At 37.5% G+C, this 17107-nt stretch overlaps 1 protein-coding gene across 1 annotated transcript; it reads left to right on the top strand.

The window, feature by feature from the left end:
• The first annotated feature begins 7210 nt into the window (after window positions 1-7210).
• On the top strand, window positions 7211-8287 carry LOC135154600 (uncharacterized). The gene has a single exon (XM_064101335.1). It carries the CDS (start codon window positions 7211-7213, stop codon window positions 8285-8287), a length of 1077 nt encoding a protein of 358 aa, XP_063957405.1.
• The last annotated feature ends 8820 nt before the right edge of the window (window positions 8288-17107 follow it).

Raw genomic sequence — 17107 nt, 5'->3', positions numbered from 1 at the left:
ACAATATTAGCTTCCAATCGGACCCCTCTTCGGATGTGAAATATTTTGGTCACTTGGAAAAGGTATCGTATTACCGAACGTGTGGGAAAAGTTGAGAAAACAACAAAATCACTGATGAGCTATTTTGACCATATTTTATTATTTTTAGAATATTAAAACTTTGAAAATGTGTTTTTGGCCATTTTTCATCATCTTTTTATTCAAGTTCCCTTTGGAAGGATGGTGCAAATTTTTGATCGTATGAAATTATTTTCTGACGCGTACGATGCGCGCGTTCGGTAATACAATGCCGGTCGGTAATACAATCACTCACTATACATTTGACTTTATGTGATTGTTAAATTACTAGTTAACATTTGTAGCGTCTATCTTAAGTTTTCAAGGGGCCAGACCTTTGGCATGTATAATAATACACCACTATACACATACAATTAATAATTATATATGATTTATTAGATATTTAAAGGTAAAGTCCAGCTCAGAAAAATGTTGATTTGAATCAATAGAGAAAAATCAGACAAGCACAATGCTGAAAATTTCATCAAAATCGGATGTGAAATAAGAAAGTTATGACATTTCAAAGTTTCGCTTATTTTTAACAAAATAGTTATATGAACGAGCCAGTTACATCCAAATGAGAGAGTCGATGATGTCACTCACTATTTCTTTTGTTTTTTATTGTTTGAATTATACAATATTTCAATTTTTACGAATTTGACGATTAGGACCTCCTTGCCTGAAGCACAAAATGTTAAAATAATGGAATTCCACGTGTTCAGGGAGGAACATTTCACATAACAATGACGAGAAAATAAAAATATTTCATATAATTAAATACAAAAGAAATGGTGAGTTCCTCATTTGCATCCTGACTGAGATGTGCATATAACTGTTTTGTGAAATGAAGCGAAACTTTAAAATGCCATAACTTTCTTATTTTACATCTGAGTTTGATGAAATTTTCAGTGTTATGCTTGTTGAATTTTTATCTTTTTATTCAATTCAAGTTTTTGTTGGGGTGGACTTGTCCTTTCAAAGGAAAACACTGATGAAAGATGTCGGTTTTGGATATTTGAAATTAACATGAATTTGCATATCAAATTAACCTCAATAAAAAATTATTGAATCCCCTGAAGTTATATAACATTTGAAAGGGAATTTCATGAGCAATACAAATCTGGTAAGTAAATAATGGTGTGGGCAAAAAGAAAAAAAAAATGGATGTCTGAAATAAAGTATATTGGGGGTCTTAAAAACTTAAACGTTTTCACTCATAAAATGTGAGCAGTTCACCCTACCTCATTTTAATGCCATTTTTTTAATCCTCATGAATTTCCTTTCAGAAAAAGTATACTTTTGAATGGATACATGTACAGTGAATATTTTCAGAGTGATGACAATTTTTATACCAATACGTGTGCTACAGTAACATTCAATTTGGGCAATGGAACACAAATGGTGCAAGTTAGAGACGCATTGCCTTATATACCTCAGCCTTAGGTGATGGTTTGTGTAGGCTCCACTACAGTACACTTCATTTCCGCTACACTCCACTATGTGTAGGGGTAGTAAAGTGTAGTGGAGCCTACACGAACCATCACCTGAGGTACATGTAGTACTAGTAGACCCCTACCCAAGCCTAGGCCTAACACTGCAATAAGCAGTAGATGTGCTGCAAGGATATCCTTATTAACCAAGACAAATCATTACAGGCCTGAGTCATGTCAACATTTTTTGTTTCGGAATCCGCCAGTGTTGCGACGTTCGGAACCTGGTATCCCGATAAATGAATTCACGAAGGGGGAAGTACAAAGAAGTCATAGATACAATATTGATTTCATTTTTAACCAAACATTCATCTTATCCGGACACGTTGGGACCAGCACCAATCCGGATAAGGGATTTATCCGGATCTGGGAGACCCAATATCAAATACATGCAGCTGCCTCCCCAACGGCTGTAGCTACACGTAATCTATTGTAGTGGGCGTACAGACAGTATTCACTGCAGTGTCAGTGCAAATTATAGGCAGTATTTTTACGGAAATGAAATCGATTAATGGCCAAGACTCTTGGATAATTTACCTGCTAAAATGATTGAGGTATAGGCCTACATCGAGCATACCTCGAAAGAAAGAGAATGACTCGAAACTAAGTTTTATAATTAGATCATCGCGGCTGGTATTGCAGCTTCGCAATGTCAGCCATTGTTATACTGACTGTAGGCTCAAACACGATAGATGGCACTGTCCGTATTGAGGCCTAGCGCTAGCTAGCGAGACATGTGTTGTTTTTTCCCTGGGAAATAAAAAGAGAACGTGATGAAATGTTTGCGCTGCGCTCTGATTTACTGGAAAATTATCCTGTCTTTTAAGTTCTTTAGGTGATTTGGGTGAGATATTTTCATGAAAAATAATAATGTTGTAGATAGACTATATTGGAAAATATATGTAATCAAAGTGAGTTTGCATATAGGATTGAGTTTAGATTGAAGTCTCATTTCCCCACGTACGAGATTGAACTGGAAAAAAAAATCTCGGCAAGTGTACGTCCGGATAACAGAGAGTTCCGGATAAGGGTAGGCCGGACTATATATTTTGAGAAGACGGGGGAAAGGGTCTTGTACGGCCAATCCTTGAATACGGGAATGCTGTATGGCACCAAGATACAAGGATCTCACTACCTAATTAAGTTGTCTCTGCTCCATCTGTAAACTCCTTCAAAGCCAGGCTCGATAAATTCTGGAATGCAGAGTGGTACTGTCATCCTTGGGAATGATACGTGTAGGATAAGAAGTTTTAAATCATGTCCTTCATGCACACTGGGCACTGACACTGTTCTAGCAAACTTTGAGGAGGAAGATCAATAGAATTTGGATGAGAGATTGACCTGGAAACTCGATTGCAGACCTCTGCATTTTTCCAGTACATCCGATAATAGGTAATGTCTTGATGAATTGAGATTGTCCTTGTTTATGGGGACAATTTTTTTTTCACTTACACCTGCGGGATATAGACAGCAATTACGGGATTGAGAGTGCTAAAAATAGATTAAGTGACCTCAATCCCCCCAGTTCACTGTCTATTTTTCACGACTTGCCGTCTTCCAATAATTTTGTTATGAAACCTGATATGTTTACATTGACTAGCGCACTTGATTGGTGTCAGCACTTGACAGGTGAATGACCTTTCCTAGATTTCTTGTGTGGAGAAATCTTTGAAAAATGAGACAGTCCCTGTACACTGGGACTAGTGCTGCCACCAAACGGATATCTGAACGGTTTCCGCCTGCGTGGACGGATAACGGTTTTCATTTTTCGGGTTCGGGTATCCGTGGACACTGATTCACCACTTTCCTGTCACAAAAACTCATTAAATTTAGTAAGACTCACCAACAAAATTTATAAGTTTTAGTCGCCAATATAATCACCAATATCAATTAATCTTCTTCGGTAATATATTCCCGCCGAAAACCATTGTTTTTATATCAGTTTTGAAACATGACCTTATATCAGTTTTGGAGCATGACCGCCCGTAAATGGAGTAAAGTTCCGTTCTGACAACGATGGCGATTTTACTATGGTGTCGCTTAAGATCGTTTTTCTTTCCCGTCTTATGTTTTGATGATTTCAAATGCGTAACTCATCGTATATTTTCTTACCTCGACTTTCAATGCGAGTGAAGAATGAAGATAATTTGAAACCATTTAAGCGTCAAATAAATGTTGACAGGGTTACTCGGGTGTGTGATGTTGTTTCCTGTAATTTATTCATCAAATGCAAAATGAATTCAACTTTTTCTCACAGCAAATTTGGTTACCAATGAAGATGATTATATTTAATATAAATTACAAAACACACATTTTCCTTTATTTCAGTTTAAATGGCATATCCACTATAAATTTTGATAGCCATCATCACGTAAACAACAATACTTAAAAGGCGGTATCGTGCCAGAAAGGTTTATGATGTGCGCCCGCCGAGTATGTGGTCGGTTGTGAATCGACGTGTTTTGCAGTAAAACTTACTGGTAGTGATTAGTTACTGTTACTGTGATTAAATCTTGTCTTGAATCTTTGTTAGAAGTGTGATTATGTTTCAGAAGTTGAGAAATGAGAAGCTTGGCTATAATTTGGGGAATGGGGAGAAACCCGACATGAAAATGAAAATATTCCAAGTATGATCCCTTTTGAAGGTGTAGCAAGTGTAATGTGACCAAATATATATCGGACGATTCACTCTAGACACGTCCAGACAGGACAGCACGTGCGTGAGCTGAATGATGTAGGCCTGTCTGGTTTTAGACTTTTAGTAATAGTAGACTCGCACTTACACTCGCCTCGGTCAAATTCATTGCATCTTATTTCATTCGATCGGAACTAAAAAATAAACACACATACTCTCGCAACCATTAAATGGGATCGTAACTAGGCCCGACTTGTATAACTCAAATAATAGTCATTTACTAATAGCTTACACAGTCATACGATCTACATTTGTAGCCGTAGCCTCACGCTAACTCACATTAGTCAAATCCGATTGCAAAACAGATTCAACCCAAAATATTCAGCTTCTCGTAATTTCGTGGTTTTCAGAAATATTTTAGCTAGCGCACACTGACTCTCGCCATCATCAGATAGGTTAAAAACTCAAATATAACTGAATATCTTAAATATAACTCAAATAAGTGCAAATGGATATTATTTTTTATATTTCAGGGTAAAATTTCGGATACCCGTCCGCCGTCCGGTTTTCAGTGTCGGGTATCCGAATATTGAAATATCCGTTTCAAGTCAGGCCTAACTGGGACAATCCCAATTTTCTGACCAGTGCTTAATAATTCTGTTAAGTTAAACATTCTTGTTGTCTGCTGTCGTGTTGATTATTAATATTGGCATGTATTGTAATAAATGAACTGATTATGATGATTTGTCAATTGATTTCAGATTACAAAGACTCGTGGATTTGCTTGCTGGAATGAATTGTTGATGACAATGGTAGAAAATGGACTCTGCCTCAGTGAATCCAACTCCTTCATTGATCCTTGAAGGTACATGTGCTTGTTTATTTGAATTGATATCCCTAGTTGGGAAGTAGAACTATGGTGATGACTTTACAGCAAAAAAATTATTGTGGTGATAATGATAACAATAGATAATAATTGTAGCTGAATCATCTAAGCAAATTGGTTGTTTGAGTTTCCAATCTCCAATACTTCCAAATGCTCCATATGCTCCAGAATACCGTTAACTGTGTACAAATGAAAGTATGAACAGATCAAACAATGCATAAATCAACTGTTCACAAATGTGTATGTATAGTAAGCATTTGATTTATTGTCTAATTATAACCCTTTGTCTTAACCTCTTGTACACTTCCATTATAATATCATGCTTTCATTGTCCTGTATTTTTATGTATTATATTATATATACTTCATAATTTATCTGAAACCATAAACCCATGTCTTTAATCTTTGTGATTCAACTTCTAACATTCTATTTGTTATCCTTCATGATCATCATTCAACTTTGATAAGTCAAGACTTATTCACCATTTACTGATTTGCATTCTTTGTAACGCAAGTAACTTTTTCATGTAGTAACATGTCTAACATTTATAAATCTTTATTAAGCACCATCAGTAATTCAGTATCAATATAGATTAATCAATCTTGCATCAACCTTCTCAACTTCCTATGTTATGCACTCAATTTATACTACATCAACCTAAGTGAGGCAAACGTTTGTTTGTATTTCTTTCATTCACGTATATTTTGTTGCTGTACAGTAATCTACATTTCATTTGGTATGCATATCAACATTTACCGGTTTACACGCTGCACTGGCTCGCGGTGTAGAATCGCCTTTTTTTTATGCATGTAACTTGCCCCGGCTCACGGGTCAGACACAGCAATTTTGCTCTGCCAAATTTGTACACGTAGAATCAGACCTGCGAGCCGGTGCATACACGGCAATTTTTCTCTGTGTGAACACGAAGTCAAGTTTGCCACCGGCTATTAGTGCGCATTTCTTGACGTAAATTTTATCCACTGATCTTTGTTTTTGCCCCGCAAGCTGGGGCAGCATGTAAACACGGCGCAGGATAATCCGCGAGCCGGGATAGCATGTAAACATGGTAATCGTGTCTGCCCTTGTAAATGCAACGTACATCGGCACATGTAATGTACACACAGTGATTTATCTGTCAAGGTTACATGTATGTAGGTATTAATGCACTTATACTGTACATGGAAAATCTGATCATTGCAACATTTATCTTTTAGATGTTGTTTGAAGGTTTGCATGGTGGCATGTACAATCGCTGATGTGGTTTACGGTACACCATGTGGAGTGTTATCGAAACAGTGGATAGAAGAAGAGAAGAAATGGATAGGCGAGAAAGTGGAGATTTGAGAGTAGAGTATTCTTTCTTGAAAGTAGTCCTGAAAAGGACTGTAAACCAGGAAAGATTGATGAGTTGAGAACAGCTTGAGTAGTAGAGCTAATGAGGAGATGCTGGCTTGAGTCGGCGAGTAGAGATGATGAGTAGTAGAGAGACTCGACGTTTCGGACAGCTTGACTGTCCGTCTTCAGGAGTGAGTGTTCGCTTTCCCCCACGTCCGCACGCACGCCACAAGTACCGCCGCACGCCGAGCGAACACTCACTCCTGAAGACGGACACCTACTCCAAACTCCAAACAGAGACCCAACTCCGGCCAACGAAAGGAAAATCAACCAACAACTGCTGACCCTACACCGATCCGACGCACTACCCAAGGCACTCTACTTCCAACTCAGATCTTCTTCAGCCAAGTCACCAATCCTATTCGGACAACCCAAGATACACAAGCCTAACACTCCTCTTCGTCCTATCATCTCCACCCGCGGGTCACCCTGCTACAACACAGCACGCCATCTGGCCAACATCCTCCAGCCACTCGTAGGTCAAACCCAGCACCATGTCACCAACTCTAAGCAATTCATTGACGTCGTCTCCAAGACCAAGATCCGGCCCTCCGACACACTCGTCAGCTTTGATGTCGTCTCCCTCTTCACCAGCGTACCTGTAGACCAAGCATGTGACATCATCAAGCAACGCCTGATCACCGACCCAGACCTCGCATCCAGATCCACGACCTCCTCCTCACCTGTCTCAACTCCAACTCCTTCAAATGGCGCAACAACTACTACAAACAACTACAAGGAGCAGCCATGGGTTCACCTCTCTCACCAATCATCGCTAACATCTTCATGGAACATTTTGAGCACCAAGCACTCAAGACTGCGGACAAACCTCCTTCACTCTGGCTCCGCTACGTCGACGACACCTTTGTCATCTGGCCGCACAGCACACCCGACCTTCACCAGTTTCTCAACCACCTCAACCACCAGCACCCCAGCATCAAGTTCACCATGGAGACCCAACGCGACAACTCAATTCCTTTTCTAGACGTTCTCATTACCAAGACACCATCTGGATTCCCATCTCACCAGGTGTACCGAAAACCCACCCACACAGACCGCTACCTCAATTCCCGCTCACACCACCACCCATCCGTCCACCAATCAGTCGCCGACACTCTCATCAGACGAGCCCACCAACTCAGCGACAAGACACACTTACAGCAGGAACTCAAGCACGTGACCAATGCACTCACCACCATCAACCATTACCCCAGGAGAAGGATCAACACTCAACCGTCCAGCCACCAACCCAGCACCAACAGCACCGGAAACCCATCCGAAACCAAGCCTATCGCCACCATAGTACTTCCCTACATCGGCAAGACTTCACACCGACTACAACGCATCCTTCACTCTGCCAACATCCTCGTCAGACACCAATCCTCTCGCAAGCTACACTCCATCCTGCACTCTCACAAGGACAAGCACCCATCTAACAAGCAACCAGGCGTCTACAAGATCCCCTGCGACTGTGGCAAAGTCTACATTGGAGAAACCGGCCGAGACTTCGACACCAGACTCAAGGAACACAAGACCCACCACCGACGCAGCGACTGGGACCGATCTGCCATCGTCAAACACGCACAACAGGAAAATCACCGCATAGACTGGGACAAGAGCCACCTAATCACCAACATCCGGCACTGGAATACCAGAAGGGTCAGAGAAGCCATTGAGATACATCAACACAACCTGACCCTGGCCTCCACATCAACAGCATCTGGCACCCAATCCTACGTCACCACCCAACTTCCAACCAATCCACAACCAACCCGCCGTCCACCGTCACCCCACCAAGCCCTCCTACCCAACACAGCAGTCTGATTGCATCTCCAACCAAACCAGCAACTTCGCCGACGCACACACCACCGCCACCGACACTTCGCTACAACCTCCGCCGACGACCCAACACCTCATCCGTACACCAGGCCACCCACTCACTCCCGCCGAAGCCTACCCGACGAGTCCGCCGACCAACACGCACAGAACGCCACCACTGATGTACCTACCACGCCGCCGACACACACACACGCCGCCGGAACTCACCCCGCCGTCTACACACCGCGTCCGCATACCACGCTAACTCGTTTCCCGCCAAAACCGCCGACCCACGCACAGAGCGCCACCTACGACGTCAGCCCGCCGCGACCGCCGGCCCAGCGCTTTCCCCCACGTCCACACGCACGCCACAAGTACCGCCGCACGCCGAACGAACACTCACTCCTGAAGACGGACAGTCAAGCTGTCCGAAACGTCGAGTCTCTCTACTACTCATCATCTCTACTCACCGACTCAAGCCAGCATCTCCTCATTAGCTCTACTACTCAAGCTGTTCTCAACTCATCAATCTTTCCTGGTTTACAGTCCTTTTCAGGACTACTTTCAAGAAAGAATACTCTACTCTCAAATCTCCACTTTCTCGCCTATCCATTTCTTCTCTTCTTCTATCCACTGTTTCTATAACACTCCACATGGTGTACCGTAAACCACATCAGCGATTTATCTTTTAATAATCATCATTACATTTATTCCTTGCATAACTCCTTTCTGCCTTCTTATCATATATGTGTAAACTTACATCATAATACACAACAATGTCTCCATATTAGACAGATTTCATTTACAGGAAATAAAAAAATTGTGCCATTTGCTTATAGCGAATATAGTAGCCTCAAAAATGCGCAATAAAACTTGTCTGAAGTTCTGACCCAATTGTGGCCTGAACTTATAGAGCTGAAGAAGTTCATGATGGCAATATAGTGATTAAAGGGGAATTCAGCCTTGGTCATAAAATCATGTGTTTGAAAGGATGAAAAATAATTAAAACAGAATTGTGAAAGTTTGAAAGCAATCGGACAAGCAATAAGAAAGTTATGGCTGTTTTAAAATTAAGATCCCTAAGACTATGTAGATTTCAAATTGGCAACTGGGTAAGAATATTATGACTAGGGGCAAGGACAACTTTCCCATAGGCCATGTACTTTATTATCAGTGATTTGTGGTTTTCTCTTAAGTACCCATTCCCCTGGGGCAGTAATCTAAATATAGCCCAGGTAGTATATTGTTTTATGTCCTCATGAAAGAAAATATAATTTGAAGAAAAACTTTTGAAAAAAATGTAATTTTAGCCAATTTATGTATTGGAGTAATTGAAAAGTAGTCCTTGCCTTACATCACTATGACATCACGTATGCGGCCAATTTGAAGTCTCCATGGTTATAGTGATTACCAATATTCACAGCTTTTGAAAATTCATAACTTTCTCATTGTTTGATTTTCCTTTTTCCTCTAAAAACAAGTTTTTGTTTGGGTTGGATTCCCCTTAAAGATGGCAATAATGATTATAATTACTAGAATTTTTATGTCTCATAAGGAGGAATTAGGTGGTCTCTGGGCAAGTCCAAGAATTCGCGCGCGTTACGTATGGGACATTTCAGAGGCTTTAATGACCTGAAAAATAGTGTTAAATGACTTTGATTAGATTGAATACCCTAATGATGGTAGACATCTAGGAGAAGAATAATCATGCAAAAAATGGTGATACATGACCTTGACCTTGACCTTTTAGGGAGAAAAGATGTGCCGTTACATATGGGACGCAGAAAAAAGACCATTTTAAAAACATTTTTTTCAAGAACTTTGAGAATTCTCTGAAAGTATTTCATTTGACAACTTGTAACTTTGTGTGATAGAAGTCACAATACTCTAGTATATCTAAGGTAAGTTTCATGTCATAAGCCAAATCCCTCTAATTACAGACTCTAATTAAACAAATTAATGACATGTTACGTATGGGACATTTTGTCCCCATAGAGTACGTACATAATTTTCCCCATAATTCAAAAAATTGAAATAATTTAAAATATGGAAATAACAAACGAGTCTCTTTCTTTTAAAATGTTCTATTGAGACATATTTGATATGACTGAAAGGGAAATTAGCCATTACAACAAAAAAAAATTTCTTGTTTTCATGGTTTCATGAATTTCTTATGTATTTCTATTGTTTTTGTTTTTTTTCATATTTTTCTATTTTCACAATTTTTTCGCTTCTATTGTTTTCATTTATCAGTATTCATAACAAATCAGTCTTTAAAAACTAAAGAAAAGGTAAATAATCACTTTTTAGAGCACTCTTGAACTTTGTTTTTCTCCATTCACTTTGTACACAAATCTCCCCATTGACATTGTGTGTAAATGTCCCATACGCAACATGTTGTCCCATACGTAACAATTTTTTAATTAACTTTTAATTAAAAAAAAACTCTATTTTTGAAACTTTTTGTGGTATAACATTTTCATACTTGATAAATTAGAACTTCCCAGAGATGCAACAATACAAGTATTGTATTATGAGAAATAACAGAAAAAAACATCCTCAAAATGTTACGTATGGGACATTCCATCCTTGGACAAGACCTAATTTGCATAATTAATTAGATGACACCACTTTTTCCCCCAAAAGTAATAAGATGATAGGGGGTCCATGTCCCACCTATGACTAAATCTCAGAAGTTTTGTTTTCATTTTCTATGAGTTTTTATAATTGTCCCATACGTAACGCCCATTTTACCAATTATGCAAATTAGGTGCCCCAAATTAGCATAAATATGCATATTATCAAATTTTTCTTAATGAAATTTTAGAATTCAACATTTGGGCTTTCGTACCCCACCAAAGATAACTTCTTAAATCAAAGATGAAATTTTGCCTTCTAGGGTGACCTTTTCTTGGACTTGCCCCTCTTTGTAAAAAGAAATATTTAGAAATGAACTCCTTGACAAACCTGATCATAAAATTGTGAAAATAAATGATTACCATGACAAAGGTGTTCATGATGATGATGATAATGGTGGTAATGATAATGATGATTGATTGATTGCATTGCATTTATTCTTTTTCATTCCAAAATTTAACAAAAGTTACAATGTATAGCAAAACACAAAAGTATAATATACAGAAATGAAAAAAGGGAACCCACTGGAAAGCAAAGCTTGTTAGTATGGGTTCCCTGCAATAAATAGTTGATTAAAGTATATCTTTGATCAATAAAATTCAAATCGTAAATTAAAAAGGTTTGTACAATGAAAAAGAATACTAGTGGGGTCAAGCTTTTTAAGCCTACTATGTTACAATTAACAAAAAATATTATATCATATATACCCCTGCTGTATAAAAAAAAATACATGAGTTCAGGAGTGTGTGAACAGACAATCACTTGGACAAGACAGGACAGATACTAAAAGCAAAACAAAGACAAAAACAAAAAAGGCACACAAACAAAAACAAAACAGGACAAGACAGAAAAAAAAGGAAAAGAAACAAAACAAAACAAACTACAAAACATAGACAAGCAGGAAAATAAGAAAAGCAATAGAACTAGACATTAAGGTGATAGGAAGAGAGAGAGAGAAAAAAAGAAATGTGAGAGGGAGGGGGAAAGAGAAGAAGGAAGAAAATAAGAAGGGAAGAAGAACAAGAGGTGGTAGCTGCTTATACAGAAATGTTTAAGTTCTGGGGTTTATACCCAAGGATAAGAATTTTCTTTAACCCTCGACTGAAACTTAAATGTGTTGGCTTGTTACGTAATGATTCTATAAGGGAGTTCCAAAGTTTGATACCTGTAAAAATAAATGTTTTATTTAAAAGGATGGTTTTCGCTCTTGGTGGATGAAAGAGCCCGGCGGACCTAGTAGGATAATGATGAATATCGACATTTTTTGTAAACATGGAATAAAAAATATTTGGAAGTTCATTTTTATCTAAACTATACATGAGTTTTCCGAGATTGTATCGATACAAGTCACCAATCTTCAAAATATTATATTTATAGAAAAGTTCGTCAGTGTGTGAACGAAAATCTGCATGACAAATAATACGAATAGCCTTTTTCTGTAAAAGTAAAATTCTGTTCAGGAGGCAGTCAGCACAATTCCCCCATGCTGTTATACCGTAGTTTAAATGAGGCAGGATCAAAGTTGAATACAAATTAAATAGTATATGAGTGGGAAAGAAAAATTTTACTTTGTTTATGATACCAATATTTCTCGAAATAATTTTACAAATGTGATCAACGTGCTCTTTCCAGGAAAGATTATTATCAATGGTTACCCCAAGAAATTTAGTACTGCCAACTCTTTGTAAATTAGTATTTTCAAAAATTATATTACCTGGAAGTTCATCTATGATATTACTAAAGAGCATATAATTTGTTTTTTGGAGATTAAGGGATAGTTTATTAGCTTTGATCCATTCAGATACATGTACTAGTTCGTGATTAATGGTGGCAAGCAAATGGCGTGGATCCTTATGGGAGAAAAAAATATTAGAATCGTCAGCAAACAGAATAAATGATAAATTATTGGAGGACTTACGAAAATCATTTATGTATATAAGAAAAAGTAGGGGACCCAAAATAGAGCCTTGCGGAACCCCACAAGTAACAAGTTTTGTTTCGGAGTTAAAGTTTTCGAAAGAGACAAATTGTTTTCTATTGTCTAGGTAGTTCCTGAACCACTCCAAGGCTATTCCCCTGACTCCATAGTAATTAAGTTTGTGTAATAAAATGTCATGATTAATGGTATCAAAAGCCTTGGAGAAGTCCAGGAACACCCCAACAGTATGTTGGAACTTGTCGATTCCGCTGGCAATCTTATCAACTATTGTTAATAATGCATGTGTAGTATTATGATTTTCACGAAAACCAAATTGCAAGGGATAAAATGAATCATGCAAATTAAAGAATTTCGTCGTACGAACAAATATCAATTTTTCAAGTACTTTAGACAAACAGGTCAGCAGTGATATGGGTCGATAATTACCTAACGCAGTACTGTCACCTTTTTTAAATACAGGTATAACTCGAGCTAGTTTCAGCGATGAAGGAACAATCCCAGTAGACATACATAAATTATAGATATATGCCAAGGGTTTAGCAATGGTATTACAATTCTTTTTTAACAAAATGTTATTGATGCCATCATGCCCCGAGCTTTGCTTATTTTTTAAGCCATGAATTATATCCGCAATTTCTGCCTCATCTGTAGGAGAAAAATATATTGAATTTGGGTTGGGGTCATGAAGAAAATCAGTAAAGTGGTTAGGAGAGTCTGGAATGAGTCTGGCAAGATTTGGGCCTATGCTGGAAAAATAATCATTGAAAGTGTTGGCCAAAGTAAGTGGATTTTCTATAATTTCGCCATCAACATTTATTTTTGAAACAATAGATTTTTTTTAATTACCATGCAAACCATTCTAAATTATTTTCCAGGTATTTTGTATATCATTTTTGAATAATTGAAACTGATTACAAAAATACTTTTTTTTACTTTTCCTAAGTATACCAGTAAGAATGTTCTTGTAATCTTTGTACTTTTTCTTGTTTTTATCACATGGTTTAACAATTGATTTTAAATAAAGATTATTCTTTCTATTAATGGATCGTAAAATACCCTTGGAGACCCATGGGGACCTTGGAATCTTTTTGTTGTTAGATTTTTTTTTTCGGATTAAAGGAAAACAGTGATCCATCTTAGAAGATGTTATGCTCATGAATGATTCAAAGGCATCATTTGCATTTTCTATAGTGTAGATTCCAGACCAGTCTGTGTTTTCTAGCTCTTGCATAAAATGTTCTATATTGTTTTCAGAAAAATCACGTTGTATGTGAAAAGAAGCCGAGTTTGCCGAGAAACCATTATTGAGTTGGAAATGGAGGAATATTGGAAAATGGTCAGATAGATCGGAAAGAATTATGCCAGATGACAGCGCAAGTCGTACATTTGTAAAGACATTATCAATAAGACTGGCCGAGTTGGTAGAAATTCTGGTAGGTTTAGTAATTGCTGGTAAAAAACCCGCAGTAAGAAATGAATCCATGAATTTTTGTATGAATGCATCTGAATCATATTTTAAGAGGTCTGCATTAAAATCCCCTAGTAAAAAGCAGTTTTTATGAAGCATGATGGGGTGATTTAGTAATTCATTGAAATTGTTCAAAAAGTCATCACGAAGATAGTTTGGAGGTCTGTAAATAACCCCAATTACAATGTTTTTATCACTTGGAATAACTACTTCAATAAATAAACTTTCTATAGAGTTATTCATGCGGTTCAATTCTGGCCTCAGCCTATACTCGTACTGTTCAGAAATATACAAACATATACCGCCACCTGTTTTTTCTGTCCTATTATTCGTAATCAAATTATAACCAGGAAGTGAAAAAAATGTTAAATCAGTTTCAGAAGTAAACCAGGTTTCTGACAAACCTATAACTGAACAGTTGAGTTTCGAATTAAGTAGAAGGGAATGCAAAGCATCAACATTTTTATTGGCACTGCGAATATTGCAATGTAACATTAAAAAATCATCTTTACTGTTGTTTAAATGTTTACTTGCAACTTGACTTTCTGAAAAATAATAGGAAGGTGCATGCTGATAGGTACTATCATTTGGATCGGAGACAGAATCAAGATTATTGTTTTGGGAGTTCATGGACTGGGCAACTAAATTGTGAAAAGCTTTATTTGAATTTTCATTGAAATTGGTATCTAGATCAGACTGAAAAGCGTCGTATAATTCATCATTATCCAAGTAGTGAAATGGAGCATTGGTGTTAGCAGCCATAGTTAAGGAAATAAAAGTGGAATAGAATGTGAAGAACAGTTACACAAAAAACAAGACAAAACAGGACACACAGTAACACATGAACAATCACACAAAAAGGCAAAAAACAAGAAAAAACGGCAAATGTGCTTGATTGGCGGCAATAAACAATACATTAGGCATTGGCCAGCTACCCCCAATTAACATATAAAAAGAAACTAAAAATAGATCCGAACGGGATCCTAAACAAACCGATGACATATCATGACCTTTTGGAATGATGGTCACCATGGTTCAGAAACCAAAAAGAAATATACATCCCGGTTGAGAAAGTCCTCAAGAATCAAGATGTTTAACATTCATTCAAATAATGAAAGATGAACTTAATAGAATTTGAGCATGCATGCTTAGCATAAAGTCTGCAAAGACCTTCTACAGATTATAACTAAGTGCATCATTCTAACCCTACAATTTAGGCAACAATCAAATGTGAAAAAAAAACGCGATGCTCGTGATTGTGAAGAATTCAAATCATAATCACATAGTGATTTCGTTGCCATGCGTGCAAAGCAATCAATAGCGAAATAAACGGGTGCCGTACCTATAAACCTGTCATAGCTATGACCGTACGATGCAACATAAATACGGCAAGGAACCGAACCACACAAGAGCATGAGCAAACCAGCACCCCTTGTTTTATGAGCAAGAAAAAAATGATTTTAAAGGGATAGAAAATGCTTGGATGTTCCAGGTATGATTGACGCACTGAGTGGGCCTACACATTAAAAAAAAAATTATACAACGCTGTTCACCATATGAACCACACAGCAATCGCTCAACAAGTGTTTACAAAGTCAATTTTCAATATCTGATCTTCATGAAATTAAACATGATTGTTTAAAAAGTTAAACAAACACTGCAAGGCTCACATAGGAAACAGCGCCGCACAAAATCTTAAACAGCGTTTTTACTGTGTAATACATCATGCATTATATTCAATTTTTAAAAACACTGGAAAAATCAAATGATCCCTCAGACGATCATTAAAATGTAATGAAATGACGATAGCAGCTCTCTGTGGTAAATGCAGATAATAGATTATAAATACAAAATGCACCATTTTTATGATACTAAAAATTATATGAAATACAACTCAGTATGTTATGCCTAAGAAGGTCGAGGCTCGTTAGCAGTGTAAAATGAAAACTTTGATTCAATCTCTAAGTCGTTTTTAAATCAACATGATAACATGGTAAAATTAGGTTTCATAGTAGATTTCAGTATCATTTTGATGATATATGATGTGAGAGAATTTCCAGAAGGGGGAAGAAAACTCCATATCATCAATCTTCTGTACCACCTCATTTTAAAGTAAATCATAACATCTGGGAAAAACTATTTGCTAGGCAATGTGGCTGGTGTAGTACACAGTAAAAAATATATATATATATACAACGCTGTCCACCATACGAACCCTACAGCAATTGTTCAAACAGTTTAAACAAGTGTTTAAAGTTTAATTTTCAATATCTAATTTTCAATAAATTAAATATGATTGTTTAAACGGTTAAACAAACACTGCAAGGTCCATACAGTAAACAGCGCCGTATAAAATCTTAAACAGCGTTTTCACTGTGTATCATTCAATACAAGGTAAGGGAAACTAAGAGAATATAAACTCTGAAAGAAATTTGAACAACATCTGCTAAAAATACTGGCTTTAAGACCAATAAACAACCATCAATCAGAAGAATATTAGAACTTATCTCCAGTATCACTTTGGAAATGATTAGCCATGTGGAGATAAAGACCTAAAGAAACAATATTCAACAATGTTTTCATTAAAAAATCCAACCTTTCTACAACATCAAGGAAACCTGCCTATGAAAAGCTTGACCCCTGCTATTGAAGGAATGGAATTGATGTGGCATATAAAACAAGTTAAAGAGACATGGGCGGAAATCCCAGGGGGGACAGGGGGGACGTGTCCCCCCTACTCAAAATAGTAGGGGGGACACAATATCAAATGTCCCCCCTACTA

This window comes from Lytechinus pictus, chromosome 7 (genome assembly GCF_037042905.1).
Source record: "Lytechinus pictus isolate F3 Inbred chromosome 7, Lp3.0, whole genome shotgun sequence".
Taxonomy (NCBI): Eukaryota; Metazoa; Echinodermata; class Echinoidea; order Temnopleuroida; family Toxopneustidae; genus Lytechinus; species Lytechinus pictus.
This window is presented reverse-complemented; position numbering and strand designations above follow the sequence as displayed.